This window comes from Tachysurus vachellii, chromosome 10, assembly GCF_030014155.1.
Source record: "Tachysurus vachellii isolate PV-2020 chromosome 10, HZAU_Pvac_v1, whole genome shotgun sequence".
In the NCBI taxonomy this organism is placed as follows: Eukaryota; Metazoa; Chordata; class Actinopteri; order Siluriformes; family Bagridae; genus Tachysurus; species Tachysurus vachellii.
The window spans coordinates 21,352,903-21,375,253 of NC_083469.1; the positions used below are offsets into that span (position 1 = coordinate 21,352,903).

The following is a 22,351-nucleotide window of genomic DNA, read 5'->3' on the forward strand; positions in this document are numbered from 1 at the left end:
CTATTGCGCTGTGTTTTCGTCTCAGATGGTAGCGTGACAGAGCCGGACATGTCAGCTTGTTTTTGCCCGGACCACAAGGCGCCCATGGTTCTGTTTCTGGACCGGGTCTATGGCATAGAAGACCAAAGCTTCCTTCTTCATCTTCTGGAAGTCGGCTTCCTGCCTGACCTAAGAGAGGCTGCATCTCTGGACACAGTGAGCACATGCACCATTACCACAACAGTCTCTGATCTTATATAGAACTATAATAAACACATAACAGCAGGTTTACATGTGCACAATTCAGTTGTCCTGAATCATGTACAATGTTATAATAACGAGTGCTGTGGTTAGTTTTTTTTCTTCTTCCTCCTTCATTAATGATAATTAGCATCTAGTTTCCTTCAGTGAAAAGAATGTTTCATTTATTGCATGGATTTTTACTCCATCTTCAGATAAAGAAGTATGTTATGCATGTAAAATGCTTTTCCTGTTGTCATGCCTCAGACTTTAAATGTGCCCTGGGTCACCGGCTGCCGTCCATCTCGATGACATCACTGGGCACAGGAGATCATGCACAGAAAAATGCTCTGTTATCTGTTTGCTCTTAAGGTGCTATATTGAGTATGTGTATGTTCCATTAGGTTCAAATATAAGACAAAATACAAAGAAAAAAATGGATGAATTTTGTCTAAATTTCTAATTTGATCCCAAATTTAAATCAGACACAGTATTTGTCTTTTCTGTATAGTATCCATGTGTATCCATGTGTCTCACATATTTGCATTCACTTTGTAGTGTGCAGTGACTTTATGATGCTGCAATTATTTTGCTCAGCTAATATGCTTTATTGCTTGTATAAATTAGTTATACAGTTTTTGACCTACGTAAAATGAGAGAATTATGAGTTGAAACCCTTCACCTGCACAATACACTGGGGCGGTTCTAGAGGCGGGGCCACAGGGGCCCTGACCCGGCCCCTGATTGGCCCCGTTCCATCAATCGTTGACGAGAAGAGCAACCGGAGAATTTTTCACAGCGAAAAATCATTAAGAACTTTTCTGGCTCATATTTTTTTATTAGAGAATTCCTAAGCCTAGGAAAAAGGAATAACTGCCGAAATGTATTTGCACCGTACTGAATAAATTATTTTGTGTGCTTGAATGTACCCTGTACTTTTCCCCCTGTTACAGAAAAATCCTTGAACCGCCACTGACAATACATAAAGTTTGCTACTAAATTTATGGATTGTTTTTGGCTTCTATTAAAAGTATATTAAGGAAACTTGACATATCAAATACCAAAGCTTACTACTTGCAGAATGAGTGCAAACCAATAAGGTAAATGATGGATAGATGGATGGGATGGATGGATGAATGGAATGGATGGATGGATGGGATGGATGGATGGATGGATGGATGGATGGATGGATGGATGGATGGATGGACAAACCGACAGACATTTTCTTGTACTGGCAGCTCTAACAACTTTCAGGCAAATCTTTAGCTCTTCAGTCTTTTGATGAGTTTTAAATGAAAAAAAAAAAAACATCCAAATTAAATGTAATCTGATTTGCAATCCTGCTTTAGAATCCTTGCTGTTGAACCTCCTCAGGCTCTTGAATTAAGAGTTATACTGTTTTGTGTAGCAGTGTTATACAAACTGACTATTGCTTAAGATTTTGCAAGGAAACCGCCAAACCATCGTGGTTTATCTCTATTCTGTTCATCTGCTTTTATTCTAGGAAGCATTACGGACCACAGAAACAGCACTGGCCATGAACCGGTATATCGGATCTGCAATGCTGCCCTTGCTGACTCGTTGTGCCCCGCATTTTGCCGGCACAGAACACCACGTCACACTAATTGACTCCACGCTCCACACCATCTACCAGCTGAGCAAGGGCTCGTCACTCACTAAAGCCCAGAGAGATGCTATCGAGGAGTGCCTGCTGGCCGTATGCAAGTACGTCTTTTTGTTTTTTTTTTTCGTTTTTTTTTCTTTCCTAGTTGGAAGTCAATGTTGCATAATGATGTTGGGTTATTTGCTGTCATTTTTGCAGGTACTTAAGGCCATCTATGCTTCAACAGCTGCTGCGTCGCTTGGTGTTTGACGTGCCTCTGCTGTCTGAATATTGTAAGATGCCTCTTAAGGTAAAGACTGGTCATTATTTCTGCATTTTATAGTTACTGTCTATTATTATTATTGTCTTTGGGGCATGCATGACAACAAAAGTAAGTCTCTTTCAGTCTTCTTTCAAGTTAAACTCTGAAGGCTTTTTTTTCGCTGTGACCTTGAAACAATTATAAAGCGGTGAAAGTGATCATGAGAGCCGGTTAAGCTGCATATGTACTGTATGTTGTAACAGTAAAATCAATAAGATTTTATTAAAACACAAGTAATAAAGTGATTTTAGTGTGTTTAAATATCCAAACAGTCGATCTAATTACCCGTTGGAATGTCTTCTTTTGTCCTGTTGCACAAAAAGATCTTAGTAGAGCATTTTGTTCTTAATGGCTTTCTGATCTGTACACAGCTGTTGACCAACCATTATGAGCAGAACTGGAAGTATTACTGCCTGCCTTCTGGTTGGGGCAGCTATGGCATGGCCTCTGAGGAGGAATTACTACTAACCAAGAAGATTTTTTGGGGCATCTTTGACTCGCTTTCTCAAAAAGTAAGACTCCAGTATCCATTTGGTTTTAATATCATCTCCTAGTTTATATTTTGTAGCCGAATAGACAAATCGTGTTATTGTGGCATTTGTTATCACCTCAGTTGTATAATAATAATAATAATAATAATAATAGTAATAATAATAATAATAATAAAAATAATAATAATAATAATAATTGTAATATTAATAATACTAATTTATTAATATTATTGATGCTAATAATAATAATAATAATAATAATAATAATAATAATAATAATAATATTTGTATTGATACTATTTTATTATTATTATTATTAAGAATTTCTTTATTATTTATTTATTTATTTTTATATCAACACAGCACTGGCTTATGCTGCAAACCTGCAAATGACCAAAAAAAGAAAAATGAACTTACGAGTGTGTCTAGTGACATGGTGCGTTGCTGCCTCACCAGGGACCCAGGTTTGATCCTGAGCTTAGGGTACTGCGTTCAGTTTTTGTCCATATGGGTTCCTTAGGGTTCTGTGGTTTCCTCCCACTTCCAAAAACATGTTGGTAGGGTGTAGTGGCTACTTTAAATTTCCACTTGCTGTGAACGAATGTGCGATGAAATGGCACCCTACCCAGGGTGTATTCCTGCCTCACATCAGGTGTTCTCATGATACATTCTTCATGTTCACTGAAACGAATAAATAAGTGTATCTGTATTATAGTAAAAAAAAAAACATTTTGTGTGTGTGTTGTAGAAGTATGAGCAGGAGCTGTTTAAGATGGCTATGCCATGTCTGAGTGCTATAGCTGGAGCTTTGCCTCCGGATTATGTTGATTCTTCTCTCAGCACCACACTGGAGAAGCCGGTCTTTGTGGATGCCCAGGGCAACTTTGACCCCAGACCCATCAACACAGCAATGTAAGCAAGAGAGAGAGAGCGTGTGTGTGCTCTTGTTCTTGTGTGTGTGTGTGCTTTTGTGTGTGTGCTCTTGTTCCTTGTGTGTGTGTTCTTGTGTGTGTGTTGTGTGTGTGTGTGTTGCATGTACTGTAAGAGATTGAAAGGCATATGTGCATCTGACAGCAATGATAATGATAATAATTTAAGCTATTTTTATTGCTCTTTTGTGGAAAATTCCTGTGAGAGATGCATGAATAAGCTTGAATAAATGCTTGAGACTTATTCTTGAAAATGCACTGTTGGACACAAAGCACTCATTACATATCCAGTAAGCTGCTTTAGCATTTGCAACAGAAAAGACTGTCAATGTTTCAATGCTCATTTCAACATTTCAAGTATTATCCATCCTTTAGTAAAGATTTTGTCAATCATTTTATTCCATAGCATCTCCCTCCCAGAGAAGCTGGAATACATCACTCACAAATACGCTGAGCATTCCCATGATAAATGGTCTGCTGAGAAGGTAAGATCATGGTCCCATCCTGCTGAATTCAAAGGGCCTCAAGTGCTCTGAAACCTTGATTTATTTTCTTGTGTGGTGACAGCATACTGACAACTTTGAGGCTGTAATCAGTGTTTCATTTGTGAAACATGACACATGGGACACTGAAGGAAAGTTCATCCAGAAAGTGGAGAGAAAGGGAAGGTCATGGGATGTATAGACGCAACAGTGCCCAAAGTTTTGTTCACTGCTGGCAAATAGACTTGAAGTTAGTAGTGGAACAATAAAATATGTTAACTTGGACTCTTGGACTTGGAAGTTTTAACTGGGACAACAACTATTATTATTATTAGCAGTAGTAGTATTAGTAGTCGTATCGTTATTGTTCTTGTTGTGCTGGTGTTTATTTATTTTAACATTTTTGCACTGGAGAAATAGAAATAGTTTCCAGAAAACATTTTTTTAAAAGACAAAATTTAACATTTTAGATGCAGTAGATAGTTAAAAAGAAATCTCATCTGGTGGTTAGCACGTTCGCCTCACACCTCCAGGGTCGGGGTTCGATTCCCGCCTCCACCTTGTGTGTGTGGAGTTTGCATGTTCTCCCCGTGCCTCGGGGGTTTCCTCCGGGTACTCCGGTTTCCTCCCCCGGTCCAAAGACATGCATGGTAGGTTGATTGGCATCTCTGGAAAATTGTCCGTAGTGTGTGATTGCGTGAGTGAATGAGAGTGTGTGTGTGCCCTGTGATGGGTTGGCACTCCGTCCAGGGTGTATCCTGCCTTGATGCCCGATGACGCCTGAGATAGGCACAGGCTCCCCGTGACCCGAGATAGTTCGGATAAGCGGTAGAAAATGAATGAATGAATGAATTTCAGTATTATGAATCAAAAATTATAAATACATCTGGATTTTTAGAATTGTATGGATTCAAAGTGAATTACTGACTACATATATGAAAATAATAATAATATTAAAAAAAAAAGATTGGCAAAATTTTCAAGATTGTATCTCAAACCTATTTGATTTAATTATTTCTGCAAGACAGAATTATCTTGGGGACTGAAACACAATCAAAATTGACTCTTTAGATCACGGGTGTCAAACTCAAATTCACAGTGGGCCAAAATATAAACCTGAGATAAAGTCACGGGCCAAACAGAATATTTATTGAAAAATTAACTGCAACTGATATGTAATGTTCAACCTTTTTCATATGGAAACAAACTTTAGTTTTGCTTGAACACAGGATTTGGAACAACCAGAGTTTGATATTACAAACACATAAGAAATTAAATTTGAAATAAAAGACACATCAGGACTTTATACCTATATATAGGTCCTTATACTTCTCATAATGTTTAGTTTCATAGTGCCTTCTTATGCTTATGTTATATACTTTGGTTACAGACACGTTAGCTTCGTTAGCACACAAGACAAACAGGTCTGTCCTTTATACTCGTGAACAGATAATCTGCCTCCCACCAGTCTTGAAAGCTCCTATTGTCCATCTTTCGTTTGGCCATTTTTGTGGAGGGTGGAGTTAACTTGCCCGATGTGTCTGTAGCACGGTTGTTAACGACTGTCAACAGAGAATGAGGGGCGCTTGCTGTTCGTGACTACGCATCAATACAGTGGCAAGGCATTCTGGGATTTGTAGTATTAGCGGAGCATGCGGCTAGCCAGCTGTAATGCACGTTTGATACGATCTCGCGGGCCAAATATAATTACACCCGCGGGCCCGAGTGTGACACCCCTGCTTTAGACTGTCATAAATGGTTTTTTTTTTCATATTTTATGTATAAATTTGGTTGTTTTGTAGCCAAAAGCCTTTACTTGGTCATGCTTAACAACTCATATCCGTTTCAGGTTGTTTTGGGCTGGAAGTATGGAGATAACGTTGACGAGAAAGCAAAAACACACCCCATGCTGAGATCCTACAAGTCACTCACAGAGAAGGTAGAAGGCAAAAAAAAAAGAATTATTATGGAAACTGTAGCATTGTGTACTAGCATTGATTTGCATGTATCGATATCCCAGGAAAAGGACATTTACCGCTTCCCAGTGAAGGAGTCTTTGAAGAGTATGCTAGCCATGGGCTGGAGCATTGACCGGACCAAAGAGGGAGAGGCCATGTTTCAGCAAAGAGAGAACGAGAAGATGCGCAAAATTTCCCAAGCATCTCAGGTAAATATTTCATCTTCATGATCAACATGTCTATTCGTATACAGTATAATGTAGTGGCTTTCGTTGTGAATACTGTGAGTACTGTGGACAGTAGTCCAGATGCATAGTATCAATCTAGTCTGAAAGAAAATCTTATTTGCAGCACCTTCTGTATGTAGAATAACAAGCGTACCTAGTAATCTATCAAATGTTTACTTAAAGCAAAACCAACGTTACTCACCTATCGAGAAGGAACAAAGCGCCTCGACGGCTTAAGTAAAGTTGGCCACATATTCACAGATTGGAGTTTCCCGAGTCAATAACTCCTGAGCTAAACGCTGTTACTACACAAAACACGGTTGTAGCTGCGTCTCTACATTACTACGATAGAAAAGAGGTGTTATTTGTGTAGTAACAGCGTTTAGCTCAGGAGTTATTGACTCGGGAAACTCCAATCTGTGAATATGCGCCAACTTCCCGCTCCTTCAGTTCTCTCCAGCGCTGGAAAGCTGATCCTATATTAACACGGTCCTACTTCTTACCTTATCGTAAGCCTTTCTTCGCTTTCTTTCTTTGTTTTTATCCTCCATGTCAATGTTAAAACCGCTTTCTGCTAGTGTCACACATGCGCACTGAACACTCTCTCCGCCGCATATTGACAAGCCCTGCCCCTTTCTGCTCATTGGCTACACATTTGTTTTGATTTTTGTTTATTATTCGGCCCGACTCAGTTTTCTGAAGCATTTCTCAAAAATCGGAGACCCTGCCTTTAAATGATCAGTATCTTTTGCTCTGCATGAACATAGTTAACACAAACCCACTTCTACCAATACACTATTTTAACAAAGTGAATAATTTTTTTTTAATATAATATATTTGTACAACATACAGTATGATGTACTGGCTCCTCAAACCTCTCCTTTTTTCTGCATTTCATTGCATATCCTTTTTTTTCACATTGCATATCCTTTTTTTCACATTTCACACTGATCATACATACCCTTCTCATACCTTGCCTTATTTGCATATTTGCAGCGTCAGCAGCAATGGTTGGATAATTACAGTGTACGGTTGGTTTAAATAATGGCTTGTCTTGTGCTTTTGCATCAGCTTGAAAAAAATGTTGCCACTGAAATCCTCCTTTGCTGTTTTAAGCCTCTTGAGCCTCACAAATGAATGATAAAGAAAAAAGACATGATATGAGAACAAGACATGTGATCTGAGTCACATGCTGTTAGTGTTTCTGATCTAACCGATCTTCTGACTAAGCATCTCGGTAGAATATTATAACACGTCACATTGTACACGTTTGGAACCACAATGCAGGGTTAATAACACATAACCAGTGCTAAATCTGCTTCAGAGAAGGGTTTCATGACCTCAGTGTGATACTCGCCCTGCTTGTAAATTACAAGTGTGAAACAGAGGTGTTTAGAATGTAAAACACATAGCGAAGAGCCCTTTGGTCTTGCAAGTCTCAGGGTTTTTTTTTTTAAATGTTTCAGTGTTCTTAGTAATCTAAAGAATTCTAAAAGCCTAAAAACTGACCCAAGTTCGACGATACCTTTTGAAAAGCCAGTTGTTCAAGTCCAATGTTCTGAAATGCACAATCCTTGCTGGTATACAGTAAACCATTGACGGCATTGGGCAGAAACCTTTATCCAGAGACTTGTTTTTTTAAAATATCTATCAATGGATTACTTTGTATTTGTTCTTTGTAGTGAAACAGTATTACAGTAATCAGTTTAAAAGCTCTGCTTGCTAGTACAGCAAGAACAGCACAGAAATAATTTATTTATTTATACAAGTTCTTGTTTTAGTATTTTAGTAGGTCTTCAGCCGTCAAGCTATGCACCTAGCCTATGCTCAACATGTGTTAAAAGTCCAGGTAAAATGAACATAGCAATCCCATGGTGGGCTTGGTTTAATTATCTCAATGCAGAACATAACACACAGCATTTAAGTGAAAGTTTGATAGGTTTCTCTGCAACATACTGCACACACTGCACACTTGTGCCAGAACATTAACATTCAGCGTAAAAAAATCCCATCACTTGAAATTCCTTTAGATCTGACTGTGTGATATCTGGTTGTCATGCTTCTTCTACTTTGTGTGTTGAATGTTTACAGGGTAGTGGCTTTCACCCAAGTCCAGTAGACATGAGCAACGTATTGCTCTCTCGTGAACTGCAGGTAAATGTGACTAACTGAAGTATATTCTATGTACAGTATACACAACCTAAGCAGCTTTGGCAGATGCCCTTATACAATGCAAAGCAAAATGCAAATCGTATTTATATAAACTGACCAGTTTAACAGTCTTGCTCAAGTGTCCTGCAGTGGCACCTTGACAGCACTGAGGTTTTAACTCAAAACCTTCTACTCATGTCTAATAAATTCTAATGTCTTAGCCTGTAAGCCACCACTATGCCATTTAATATCAGAATCAGCTTTATTGCCAAAACTGGAGTTTTACATGTACAAGGAATTTGCATTGATGCATAGAATCAACAATAATAGTACAATAAATTCCCCCATGTTTCAGTGGTTTCCTCTATGTACTCTGGATTTCTCTGACCAGTTTCTCTGGGAGGTGCATTGTACTGTAGGCTGACTGGCATCTCTAAATTGTTTGTAGTGTGTGAAATGGTGTGTGAGTACTGTATGTGTGTAATTGTGCTTTGTGACAAGTTGGCCAAGGTCCAGGGTATCCCCAGCTTCGTACCCCGAGTCCCCTAGTCCACTAGGATAGACCCATTACACTGGATAGATCCATTACAGGCTTCTCATTACACTGTGTTGGATAAACAGTACAGAAAGTGGATGAATGGAGAGATGTCATGATCATAGGACATTCTTTGTGGTGGTTTCTTTGTCTTTTTTTATTTTTTTTTTATTTTTTTATTAAATAAACAAGAAGATGAAATTTCAAATTTCATTAATTTGGCTATGTAATTTTTTTTCTAATTGTTTTCAGGCTATGGTAGAGGTGTTGGCTGAAAACTACCACAACATTTGGGCAAAAAAGAAGAAGAGTGACTTAGCAGTAAAAGGTGGTCATTCATGCAAAGTACATTTTTTTTTAAGCTGTAGAGTATTCATATAATGTAGGAATTAAACAAAAACCAAACTCATCTTTTAATCACTTTAAGTAAAGTATTATGAAGTTATACAGTATTACAGTATTACGGAGGTTATGTATGTTCTTGTTAATTTAGGTGGAACACATTCTTTGTTGGTGCCATATGATACACTTACGGCCAAAGAGAAGGCCAGAGATCGTGAGAAAGCACAGGACCTGTTCCGCTTCCTGCAGATCAACGGCTATGCCATTACCAGGTGTGTGTGCCTGAGCGTCTGAGCGCATGTTAGCAGATATTGAGGATATGTGACTTTTTTTTCTCAAAAAAAAAAAAACAACAACAAAAAAAACAATTAACAGCTTTTATGTGAAATAGATTAAAAAAAAAAAGCAAGATCCAGTTTGTATTCCTTGTTTTTTTTTTTGTTTTTTTTTATATTAATAGGGGTTTGAAAGACATGGAACAGGACTCATCCTCCATGGAGAAAAGGTTTGCCTATAAATTCCTGAAAAAGCTGCTAAAATATGTGGACTGTGCACAGGAGTACATTGCTCATCTGGGTAAAAAGCCTAGTTTCCTACATTTATACAGTATATGTTATACCTGTTAAAGTATTATAGATCTCTCGAAAACGATCAATCAATAAACTTAAACGTTATTTCAATATTTCAGAGGCTATGGCTAGCAGTGGAAAGAATGACCGGTCACCTCATGAGCGGGAAATCAAGTTTTTTGCCAAGGTTGGAAGAATAGCACAGCGAAAACACACAAAATGCAACAAAGTTAAACCGTCTGAGCCTTCGAGGCAAATTTATACCCTAATATTTTAACCAAAATGAGTATCATAGTTTTACCTTTTAATTTACTTTGTTGGCTATTTAAGACTGTATCATAGTTCAACAGTGATGAACAGTTTTATTTGGCACACAAACGAATAAAATACATGAATTTATTCTTTGCTCATTTTGATCGTGGTGTTTTCTTTCTGTAGGTGCTTCTACCACTAATAGATCAGTACTTCAAGAACCATTCTCTCTACTTCCTCTCCTCCCCCAGTAAGAACCTCAGCAGCAGTGGGTATGCTTCAAACAAAGAGAAAGAGATGGTTACCAGGTACATTAACACTGTTATTACACTCACCTTGATCGATTGGTCTAAATTGGTGGGGTAGATAAAATATGGGCAAAGAATCATATGATTTAAACAGAAGGGATGATTTACTTAACTTTATCTTTTCAACGCTGTCTCTAAAATATAACTACTTCCTTATCTCCTCGTCTCTGTCTATCAGACCGTTTCTTTCTTTGCTAATTCTTTCCCTAATTCACTTTCCATGCATTTTCCACTGTTTTTTTTTTCACACATCACTCACTGAATTCTTCAGTCTTTTCTGTAAGCTGGCAGCTCTTGTTAGACACAGGATCTCTCTGTTTGGTAAGAGTTACTCGCTCTGTCACCTGCATGTTGAGATACTTGCTTTCATTTGAATCCTCACTGATATTTTGATTGTAATTTTTTTTGTTTTCAGGAAGTGATTCCGCCACTATGGTTAGCTGTCTTCATATCCTGGCCCACACACTTGACACTAGGTACTGTATATAGAACATACCCTGAAATGATGCATGTGTAAAATGCATGTGTTACACTTTAGATATTTGACTTTGCATCCATCATTAATCAATCTGTGACAGCTGCATAGACCATGCAAGAAAAAGGTTGATGTATTTGATATGCAGCCAGGGCTGTCAAGTGTCACGCATTGAGAGTGACTGTCACGCATTTCGGTCTTTTCTCACATTCTCTCGCCACACATCGTATTTCTCACGCAGAAAAACTTTTAGACTATTTATCATATATTTAATATGCCGCAGCGCCCAAAATGTATCTGTCCGCACCGCTGTCTCTATGGAACCGGGCAGGAATCAAGCGCGTATCTCCTGGAGTTCTTAGTCGAGCCTGACACTTAACAGCCAATCAAAAAAAGAGGCTACACAATAGCCAATCAGAGAATAGCACTATTGTATCTGGGTAAGATTTAACGCAACAACCAATGAAAAAAAAACCATATTTATTAGAGAGGGTATTTTTGATGGTCCGTTTGAACAAAACCTCAACACCAAACAGCTTGTCTCTGGACGGGACATTGTCCTCAATCATGACCCTAAAAACGTCTGGGCTTGTGCCGAACTGTTTTACATGGGAGCAACATTACAAATGATAATTTCTATGCCTGAATGCACATCATATGCAGTAACACAAGCTATGCTAATGATCCATTAATAATCCACCTGATAGTAGAATCTTAATAATAATTCATAAAAGAAAATTTAGTTGCACTGTGCTTCACTAGGTTAAGAGCAACAATTTTATAGAAATGCCAAGTTTACATAATATCACTATAGCACTATATCTTATTGCTTATTATATTTGTGCTTATGACATAAACATGAAACGTTCCTCCAGAACGGTGATGAAGTCTGGTTCTGAGTTGGTGAAAGCTGCCTTGAGGACATTCTTTGAGAATGCAGCAGATGACCTGGAGAAAACGCTAGAGAACTTGAAGCTAGGGAAGTTCACACACTCACGCAGCCAGATGAAGGGTGTGTCACAGAACATCAACTACACCACAGTTGCCCTGTTGCCCATCCTTACTGCCTTGTTTGAGCACATCACTGAGCATCAGTTTGGAGCTGACCTTTTATGTGAGTAAAGCTCTGTAAAAGTCTATAAAATGTGTGTGTGTGTGTGTGTATTTCTGTTGCTATATCTGTGTAAATTTAATTTTAAAAATTAATCACATCTTTCTTCCTTTTTAGTGGACGATGTCCAGGTCTCATGCTATCGGATCCTGAGCAGTCTCTACTCTTTGGGGACTGGGAAGAACATCTATGTTGAAAGGTATGGAGATTTTACATATTATATGTGTGCGTGTCTTAACAGGTAAAATACAGACCCAAGTGAAAGGGGTAACATAAAAAGGGGTTTAATAAGGGAAAACAATAAAGGCTACCAACACTAGAAACGTTGAAACACAAAACAACAACAAACCAAAGACAGCAAGCCAAAAACAAGGAACAAGAGACAAGGACTCGGCAAACAACAGGCACAAGACAACAGGATTAAATAGGCGAAGAAATCATAGAAACACATGTAACAGGTGTGCAGAGGTGGGAACGGATTCAGGATAGAGCGGGTTAACACACGTGAACACAAAACAAAAGCAAAGGCACATGGTACAAGACGCACAAAAACTGCCTGTATGTCCCCCTAGTGTCCAGGCAGGGAATAGTCCCAGTAATTACTGATAATTTAGTTTCTTTTTAAGACTAATTACATACATACATACATTTTAAGTGGCTGTGTTGGTGGTCATGGACTACAACTGAACACAAGCAGACTTTGACAGCACGAACGAAGGGTTAGACGAAACATGTGGGAGAAATGAATGGTTAAACTTTCAAAGCGACTTGTTTGTAGTTTTGTTTAGTTTTGAGAATTAGAATCAGCAAAAATTCGAAGGCATTTATATATATATATATAAATATAAATATATATATATCGTCACTGTCGGGCGGAATCCTCATATCTCCAAAACCGTTATTTTTCAGGAAATTAAAAAAACGCCGTACCTTATCTGCAGTGCACAGGGTTTAATCCGCGTTGCAGTGGATTGTCTCGCGCTAAATTCCTGTCCTCAGACGAGCACCAGAACTAGCGGGGGTCAAGATTTTTTTTTCTTTGAGCCCAGTGTTTTGAAGACATTTACCTCAGAAGACGTGTTGATTCGTTGCGACTCTTCTTGAGGAGAAATATGCCGCGAAGCTCTCCCTCGGAGTGAGGAAGAGGTGGACAGATGAAGTGTCCAATGGAGTTATGAGATTTGTGCTCAAGCTATTTTCAAAACTTTAGATTGGTTAATAACTTGTAAAAATAACAGACCCATGTGGGCACTGACCAATAGCATCGATATGTGAAAAAATATGACATTGACCAAATTTGGACATACGAGGTTTCCGCCCGACAGCGACGATATATAAAAAGCTTTATATGGAACATTGAACTGTTTCATTGTTTACATTTTATTCAGTTCAACCTTGTCATTTGGGAATTTTATTTAATTCAGGATTAAAGATTCAGGATTTTATTTGTCACATACACCGTTACATACAGTATAGAACCTTTAGCAGTAAAATTACAAACCCATCAAGTCATTCAGGACTGTGGGTTTAAACAACTAAATTTAATTTAAAAAGTAAGAAAGGAAGGTGATGTGATGCATATGTTTATTTGTGTTACATCATATTAGTAGTATATTATTATTATTATTATTATTATTATTATTATTATTAGCATATTAGTTTATTATTATAAAGTATATCTTAATAGTAGTATTGTAATCATGTAAGCACAGTCAGTACTGGTACCGGTAATGTACTTACAAGATATAAAGACTCTCTGTGTGATTGGTTTTACTATAGACAGCTTCCAGCTCTTGGTGAGTGTTTGGCCACCCTGGCAGGAGCGATGCCTGTGGCATTTTTGGAGCCTCACCTCAACACACACAACCCTTTCTCTGTCTTCAACACAAAAACAGCACGGGAACGTGCCAGTAAGTGTTACTTTTTTAAGCATTACAGTATACCTCTTGATTAGCTGCTGAATACAAGATGAAGGGTTTTATTTGTTCAGTACTCTTAATTCTGTTTAGAATTCTAAGCTCATGCATTATTTCTTTTGCCTGAAAGTACTTTAAACCCACTCGTTCTACTCTCTCCTCAGTTTTAGGCATGCCCGACACAGTAGAACAGATGTGCCCAGAAGTGCCGCATCTCGACTGCCTGATGAAAGACATCAATGACATGTCTGAGTCAGGAGCTCGCTACACTGAAATGCCTCATGTCATTGAGGTAGTGCTGCCCATGCTGTGTAACTACTTATCCTACTGGTGGGAGAGAGGCACAGAGAACCAGGCCAAGGGCACAACAACTGCATGTAGCACCACGGTCACCTCTGAGCACCTGAGCATCATCCTGGGCAACATCCTCAAGATCTTGAATAGCAATCTGGGCATTGATGAGGCCTCCTGGATGAAGAGGATTGCAGGTATAAAGGAAGTCTAATAATATTAAGCAGACTTGGACTGTATTTATAGTTAGAAAAGTGCCAAATAGTAGAAAAAAGTATTTTAGAGGTCAAGGTCAAGAGGCTTTTATTGTCATTTCAACCATATCTAGCTGATGTTCCTCCAGTACCCAGGTGCTACATACAGTAAAGACACAGAGTTACATAAGACAACACAAGACTTAGGGCTAAAGAGTAAAAAACAAATTACCTGTTGACATAAAGTGCATGGGTGCAGCCTTGTGCAAACACATAATGTAATAAAATACAAAACAGATCAATAAAAACCAGTATACAGTCTGTATGGTGTGCAAAGGAGTACAAGAATAGAATAACCCAAATAAACAAAAAGCTTTGTTGACATGGCTTGTAAGGTTGAGCGTAGCAATTAGCAGATTAGGAGACAAGGAATTTTAGCACACACACAAATACAAATTATGGCATTATACAGTATGTTTTTGTATCTCCTTAAGCATAAATACAGGTGATAACACCACCCAGAGAGACCAAATGTAGATATTTTGGGTAGAAAGGTTTGTTTTTCAGCAAATCCATTATTATATAGTTAAGTGTGTGTTTTATTTTCTGTTTCTTTTTCACTAGTTTTTACGTTGATGGTTTAATAAATAATAAATTATAATAAATTCAAAGACTTTCAGTCATAAGAGTAAATAAATTCTATCTAATATTTTCATATTCTTCTAAGCTATTTTTAATAGATTTTGTTCTTTTATTGTGTTTTTAATAGAACTAAAATAAAAATAAAAACTGGACCAAAGACAGAGATAAAGAATGGGATAGACTACTAGTTCATGCTAGACAATAATTAGCAAGCTAAACACCAGCTACTTCAAGACTAAAGCAGATATGAAACCAGCAGATTAGATTAACTTCTGCTATGATAGCAGAATCAAAGGGATGTGATGGTTCAGTGGTTAAGGCTTCGGGTTACTGATCAGTCTGGGTTTCAAGCCCAAAAGTTGCTGAGACATCAATGTTGGGTCCTTGAGCAGGGCCCTTAACCTCACCTGCTCCAGGGGCACCGCACTATGACTGACCCTGCCCTCTGACCCCAGGCTCATAATAACATCGGTTATGCGAAAACTTAAAGCATTTCACTGCATGTCGTACTCTGTATGTGTATGTGACATAAAATTTGAGGTTTGGCAGTAAAGCCCTGTCGGCTAGGACTAGCCAGAATATCTTGGATCGCATTTGTTTATAGTTTATCGAAGTCTATAGTTTATAGGTTTAATTATGAAAATTCACCAGACAAATGGCTGTGTTTGTTATTACAACACAAAAGTGTTTAGTTGCATCAAATAATAATGTAGTTTGTTTAAATTCATTCAAGCAAAACAACACTGGTGTTTTCATTCTTATGATCGATATCCGAACCATCTTACAGTGTACGCTCAGCCCATCATCAGCAAAGCGAGGGCAGATCTTTTAAAGACGCACTTCCTGCCAACACTGGAGAAATTAAAGAAGAAAACAGTGAAGGTAGTGGCAGAGGAGGAGCTTCTCAAAGCTGACAACAAAGGCGATACCCAAGAAGCAGAGCTACTGATCCTGGATGAGTTTGCAGTGCTGTGCCGGGATCTGTACGCCTTCTATCCAATGCTCATTCGCTATGTGGACAACAACAGGTACTGTAATACGGTCATATTAGCATTAACATTATGGTCTTAAATTAGCTGAGAAGCTCATTTATCTACAAAAGGTCATGTTTAGGTTTGCTCTTAAGTTATAATTCATAAATTTAATTCATAAACCATAGGAATGTAAATATGGAACAGTGCAATATTGATGATTTTATGTCGAAAAGTGCTCAAAGGTACTGTATGGACGGAAGAAGCAGAAGGTTTAGTAGCAGATGTGATATTCTCCTGGGTTTATTATGACTCCACTCCAGGTCACGATGGCAGAAAGAACCTGATGCTGACTCCAACGAACTTTTCAGGATGGTAGCAGAAATTTTCATCCTTTGGTGCAAGTCACACGTAAGCTTTTCTGAATTCTGCTTTCCTCGTCATGACAGCAAAAATTGTAGAGCAAATTAAAGAACCTCCGGTGAAGCACTTTAGAACTCCTACAATTCTTAGCTCATACCTACAAACCTTTATACTCCCAGAAAAGAAAAACAAATTTAACAAAAACGAATTGAACTTTTTTTTAAGCAGGTTTTTTTATATCTTCTGTCAAATTCACCTCAGTGTTATTTTATGTTGTCATGCAGAATTTTAAGCGAGAGGAACAGAATTTTGTTGTGCAGAATGAGATCAATAATCTCTCCTTCCTCACTGGGGACAGCAAGACAAAGATATCAAAGGTAGGAATAATGACCAGTTTGCAAATTTCTTTACAGAAAAACAAATCAAACTTTATTTCATGTCTGGAAATGTTGAAAGTAATGAAACTAGTGTAACAGCATCTTATCGTATTATAATGAAGATATAAAATGTTTTTTATTTTTCTCGGCATTTTAAGATTGAATTTAAAACATTATAGCTATTTGCATACTTGTAACTGATTGCTGTAGGAATAATAAAGAAATAATGAGAAATGCTGATGCCGACTGAGGCAAATGATGTTTTATTCATGGATCATGATTATAATAGTGTTCATCATTTTTTTTTACACGTTTTACTCTTAATTCCACTTAGTAAATAACGTTTCATAATGCTTTCACTAACACTGACATTAAGAGCTCCATCTCCAGCTTGCTATTTTAACATTACAGTATTTTACAGTTTTTCCCCAAACAACCCAAACATTGCAGATAAAAACAAGATGCCTTTTAAAGTTTAAGCATCATAACCTTCACATGCTGTGTATATTCAGTAGAAATATTGTCAACTTTTTTTTTTACCTGTTTAATGTTAAACAAGGCCAAAAATATTATTATTATTATTATTATTATTATTATTATTATTATTATTATTATTATTATTATTATTATTATTATAATAATAATAATAATAATAATAATAATAATAACTATATAAATAATTGTAAGCCAATTACTATTTATTATTACTATTATTATTTATATTATTATTATTATTTTCAAAAATATTAGTAACAATAATAATACCTTATTGTTGGTATTGTTGTACCTGTCCTCTAACTCTCACACGCACTTATTGGCATACAGTGCAATAATGAAATTACTTCTATTTCTAGAGTTCATTTAAAGGATCATTATGTTTTAATTCAGCCTGCTGAGGATTTAATCTAGTGATGAGTTTTCTAATAATAAACTTGACTGTTGGAGTCTTTTTAAATTAAAAATCAAAGGAAGTCAATCAGATCACATTGTGCATACTCTTTCCTGGGAAAAAATAGATGTTTTCACTAACTGTGCTTTTTTTTTTTTTTTTTTTTTAATCCTCCTTCCTTCATACTCCTTATTCTCATGTCTCTCTCTCTCTCTCTCTCTCTCTCTCTCTCTCTCTCTCTCTCTCTCTGTCTGTCTGCCTCTCTCTCTCTCTCTCTCTCTCTCTCTGTCTGTCTGCCTCTCTCTCTCTCTCTCTCTCTCTCTCTCTCTCTCTCTCTCCCTCTCTCTCCCTCTCTCCCTCTCTCTCCCCCCCTCTCTCTCTCCCTCTATCCCTCTCCCCCCCCTCTCTCCCTCTCTCGCTCTGTCTCCCCCCCCCCCCCCCCCCTCTGTCTCTCTCTCTCTGACTCACCCAGTTGTTTCTGCCAAAGGTACAGTGAGGTTGCATGTAAGACTTTGTTCTTTGTGTCTGAGCGTGGGGGCAGGATAGGTTTGCTAACTGCATCCATTTTCAGCCCTGTATCACTAATCACCTTTAACGTGTTTGTCTTTATTGTTGTCTACCCATATGAACAGGCATCTTGTGAGACATCAGAGCTAAATTGCAATTTAATAAAATAGCACCATGTTTTGTAAACCTTTTGTTAACCTTTGCTTCTTTTAATCTGAAACCTATACACATACAGTACAACTACTGAGATTAATTCCTCTAGTCTTGTGATTTTAACTGTGGATCTTCACTACTCATCACCAGTATGGTTAAGGGTTAAGCTGTGAGCTGACCGAAGCCATTATATGCAGTTGCCTAAACATATAAGACAGAATTTTTATATAAACAATACATTGCTTATATGTGGCTGTATTGATTTAGGCCAATTTTTTAGACTAAGTCAGATAACATCTTTTTTTTTTTTTTTTTTTTTTGCAATCAAGCAATAAATGAAGCATTTTTCAAAATAAGTAATGTAGTCAAATTTACCTAGTGTATAGAAGCAACATTTTGTGGACTCCTGACCAGGACATTCATACAGTAAATGCTTTTTGCTGTTATAGTAACTGACCTCTCTTCTGGAAATGCTTTCCACTAGATTTTGGAGTGTGGTTGTGTGGAAATGTGCTCATTCATTACCTATAAGAGTAATAGTGATATCAGGCACTAACGTTTGGTATGATTGGCATTCAAGTTCACTCCAGTGGTTTTCAGACGTGTGCTCAAGTTCTTCCACTCCAAACTTGACGAATCTGCACTTTGTGCACATTAGCATTGTCGTTCTAACACAGATTTGAGCTAAGGCTGTTACTTTCAGTGAAACAAAATTGTAATGCTATAGCTAACAAAGACATCCAATATAATTGTGCACTTCCAACCACATATACTGTAGGTGTGATGGTCAGTTGTCCACAAACATCTGGATATATAGTTTAACTTAATTTAACTAAACAGAAATAAGAAAAACGTCATGGCAATCACAACAAAGGAATGACATTACAATTATTTATATTCTTGCGTAGAACATGATCACACAAGCGTGTTTTGTTGTCCTGTGTCTCGTCGTGGATCATTATCTGTGAACCTGAATTGTCTATGTCTTGTGGATGATGTGTTATACTGTAGCATGGTGTCTGTCCCCTTGCTTCTCTTGTTCTTGGTGCTTTGTTATCGTTCTTTTGGAGCATTATGTGTTATATGCGTTGGATTTTGAAATGACTGACCCTTGAGCAGTCTTTCAAGAATAAACTAATTTTTATGTCTTTTTATGTCTTTCTGGAAACAGTTAGAGAGTTATAAATAAACACAATAAAACACATTATTGTTCTTTACATTTTTAGAAAACAATCAACAGACCTGAAATCAGAATGAACATAATTACAGTTCTTCACTGAACTTAACTATATATACACTATATATATATATATATATAAAATCACTATATATATCAGTGGAAATTATTCCCTTGTGTCTCACCTTATGAATAAATGACCAGTATCAGCAACATCATATGTATTCTGACAGAAATTAATTCTCCTTTATTCACTTCAAGATTAATTCGTCCCCGTATATCATTTGTTCATAACTCTTATGTGCCGCGGTAGACAGACGGATAAGAAAATCATCCATGGATTCTTCTCGCTGACAAGCTTATCTTGTCCTTCATTGAGACTCAAAGTCACATGAACTACAGTTGCCTATCTGTTTGTTCTTTATTACACTAATACAAAAGCATCACAAAAAAAATAAGAAATGAGTCTACCCAGCAATTTTATATGCTCTACATGTTCAATTGTATGCATATATCATACAGGACAACAGTATACACCATGTATTAGTTGTTATATTTCCCTAAATACAAAACTAAGGATCAGGTATTGCTTGTGGTTAATAATAAACCATTCTGCCTTTGTCTTCAACCCTGTTCATTATACTTCTGGGGGTTTTCTTTCTCAATAGTGATTTAGTTAGTCGCCCTAACCTTGTGAAATAGAAAGATTTACTTCTTTGGCCAACTCGGTGAAGTATATTTGTCCTCAGAATGTTTTCTGTTTTAGATTGTTTTTAATTACAATGTGTGTGAGAGTCCTGCCTTAGCAAGAGTGTGTAAGTTGATTGGTTTCTCTGCACAGGCAGGAGGTCAGGATCAGGAGAGAAAACACAAGAAGAGACGTGGAGAGGGTTACTCTATCCAGACCTCTTTGATCGTGGCAGCTCTGAAAAAAATGCTACCCATTGGCCTGAACATGTGCACACCTGGAGACCAGGAGCTCATCTCGTTGGCTAAGACTCGCTATGGCCTGGTAAGGCTGTATAGCTCATAAGGATCATCCAAAACTGCAGTCATCTGTAGGCTATAGAAGCACTAATATGCTGCTTCCATTCTGCTTCTATTAGAAAGATACAGATGAAGAGGTGAAGGAGCATTTGAGGAGGAACATGCACCTGCAAGAGAGGGTGGGCCATGAACCCTTATCCTTATCCTTATATCCTTATGGTCTCATTTAAAATAAACTCTAACTCTTATCTCAGTGCTAAGTATATCCTAAGTGTCATAAACCAAATGTTCTTAAACCTTCATTGGAAAGTCTTTTTTTTTTTTATTATTATTATTCTTTTTAATTTTATCCAAATGTTATTTTTTTATATGCCTAAAAACTTTGATCATGCTGAGCTTTGTTTTCTACCAGGTAAAAAATAAAACGTGTGTGTGTGTGTGCATTATTTACATACGTGTATATATATATATATTACATACGTATATATATATTACATACATATATATATATATTACATACGTATATATACACACACACACACACACATATATATATATATATACATACATACATACATACATACATACACACACATATATATATATATATATATATATATATATATATATATATATACTGTATATGTGTGTGTGTGTGTGTACACACTACTATGTTTTATGTTGATATATTTAATATTTACAGCATGAAGCACTTGAATTTCTGATATACATCTTGGTTTAATAGAATAATAACTGTATAAATGACCTTGTGCTGTCTTGTAGTCAGAGGACCCTGCTGTAAGGTGGCAGCTCCATCTGTATAAAGATGTGATAGTTAAGAATGAGGGCCCACCTGATCCAGAGCGCACAATCGATCGCATTCAGACCATCTCAGCTGCAGTGTTTCACCTTGAACAGGTCTTTTTTTTTGTCTCTACACATTTTTTATGAGATTCTACTAGCAGCATTTGGTATGAGCTTGATATAAAGTTTGGTATTAAATGATATCTTGCTATTTTTTTTTTTATTTTTATTTTTATCCTTTCTTGCCACCCTAACACGATTGTAGGTGGAGCAGCCATTAAGGTCCAAGAAGTGTGTGTGGCAAAAACTACTGTCCAAACAGCGTAAGCGTGCGGTAGTGGCTTGTTTCCGTATGGCACCGTTATACAACCTACCTAGGTATGCCACATGTTCCACATCCTGATACTGACATTCCATACCACAGGCCAACAAGAACATTAAGCTAAAGCTGATCAGCCAATTACAAACTGAACTATTTGACATTCCCCATAGCTTTATTGTGTTGAAGTAATGCTTGGCATAAAAATACAGGTTTTAATAACACAACATTGCAGTGTACCAGCATTGGTTAAGCTAGTCAGCTACATAACCACATCACTGCACTAACATAACCTGCTAACTAGTTAGCTTAGCAGGTTTGACATGACATCCCTGAGGATATTTATCATTAGGTGGCACGTTCAATAGCAATCAATGTCCTATTCTTACATGTAATTAATGCTATAACATTTCTAACCTAATAGACCTTTTATCGGCTACCCTTGATGAAACAGGAGTATAGCCACATGCTCTAAACTTTGATGACCTACAATGAAAGGAAGTAGAACCCAGTTTAACTCCTGTATGAAGATGAATCCAATACCTGTTGGATAATATACCACACTTTTTGTTTTCCTTTCCTTTCATTATTTTTTTTTCATTTCTGTCCTGCTGTTCTCCTTCAAGCTTTTAATTGCAGCTTGTAATTTCATGCTCTGTTACTGTGTAACTCAATACAACAGTAGCATCTGCAGAACTGATAGGCAAGTGGAAGCATTGAAATCTTACCTAATTAGTCCTGCCATTCATTTTTATTTATTTATTTAATTTTTTTTTTATTGCTGATG

At 37.2% G+C, this 22,351-nt stretch overlaps 1 protein-coding gene across 1 annotated transcript in view; it reads left to right on the forward strand.

Annotated features, from left to right (window-relative positions):
* Window positions 1-22,351, forward strand: part of LOC132852817 (ryanodine receptor 3) — a 177,375-nt gene that overhangs the window by 130,256 nt on the left and 24,768 nt on the right. Inside the window, exons 47-73 of the mRNA XM_060880264.1 lie at window positions 26-195; window positions 1,724-1,944; window positions 2,042-2,132; window positions 2,516-2,656; window positions 3,384-3,547; window positions 3,971-4,049; window positions 5,896-5,985; window positions 6,067-6,213; window positions 8,323-8,385; window positions 9,170-9,245; window positions 9,411-9,531; window positions 9,720-9,835; window positions 9,948-10,015; window positions 10,267-10,388; window positions 10,660-10,709; window positions 10,804-10,864; window positions 11,739-11,977; window positions 12,092-12,173; window positions 13,754-13,884; window positions 14,055-14,378; window positions 15,805-16,045; window positions 16,312-16,399; window positions 16,636-16,728; window positions 20,296-20,466; window positions 20,561-20,620; window positions 21,225-21,359; window positions 21,511-21,623. Of these exons, the coding sequence (XP_060736247.1) occupies window positions 26-195; window positions 1,724-1,944; window positions 2,042-2,132; window positions 2,516-2,656; window positions 3,384-3,547; window positions 3,971-4,049; window positions 5,896-5,985; window positions 6,067-6,213; window positions 8,323-8,385; window positions 9,170-9,245; window positions 9,411-9,531; window positions 9,720-9,835; window positions 9,948-10,015; window positions 10,267-10,388; window positions 10,660-10,709; window positions 10,804-10,864; window positions 11,739-11,977; window positions 12,092-12,173; window positions 13,754-13,884; window positions 14,055-14,378; window positions 15,805-16,045; window positions 16,312-16,399; window positions 16,636-16,728; window positions 20,296-20,466; window positions 20,561-20,620; window positions 21,225-21,359; window positions 21,511-21,623 (3,457 nt within the window). The remainder of the gene's footprint in view (window positions 1-25; window positions 196-1,723; window positions 1,945-2,041; window positions 2,133-2,515; window positions 2,657-3,383; window positions 3,548-3,970; window positions 4,050-5,895; window positions 5,986-6,066; window positions 6,214-8,322; window positions 8,386-9,169; window positions 9,246-9,410; window positions 9,532-9,719; window positions 9,836-9,947; window positions 10,016-10,266; window positions 10,389-10,659; window positions 10,710-10,803; window positions 10,865-11,738; window positions 11,978-12,091; window positions 12,174-13,753; window positions 13,885-14,054; window positions 14,379-15,804; window positions 16,046-16,311; window positions 16,400-16,635; window positions 16,729-20,295; window positions 20,467-20,560; window positions 20,621-21,224; window positions 21,360-21,510; window positions 21,624-22,351) is intronic.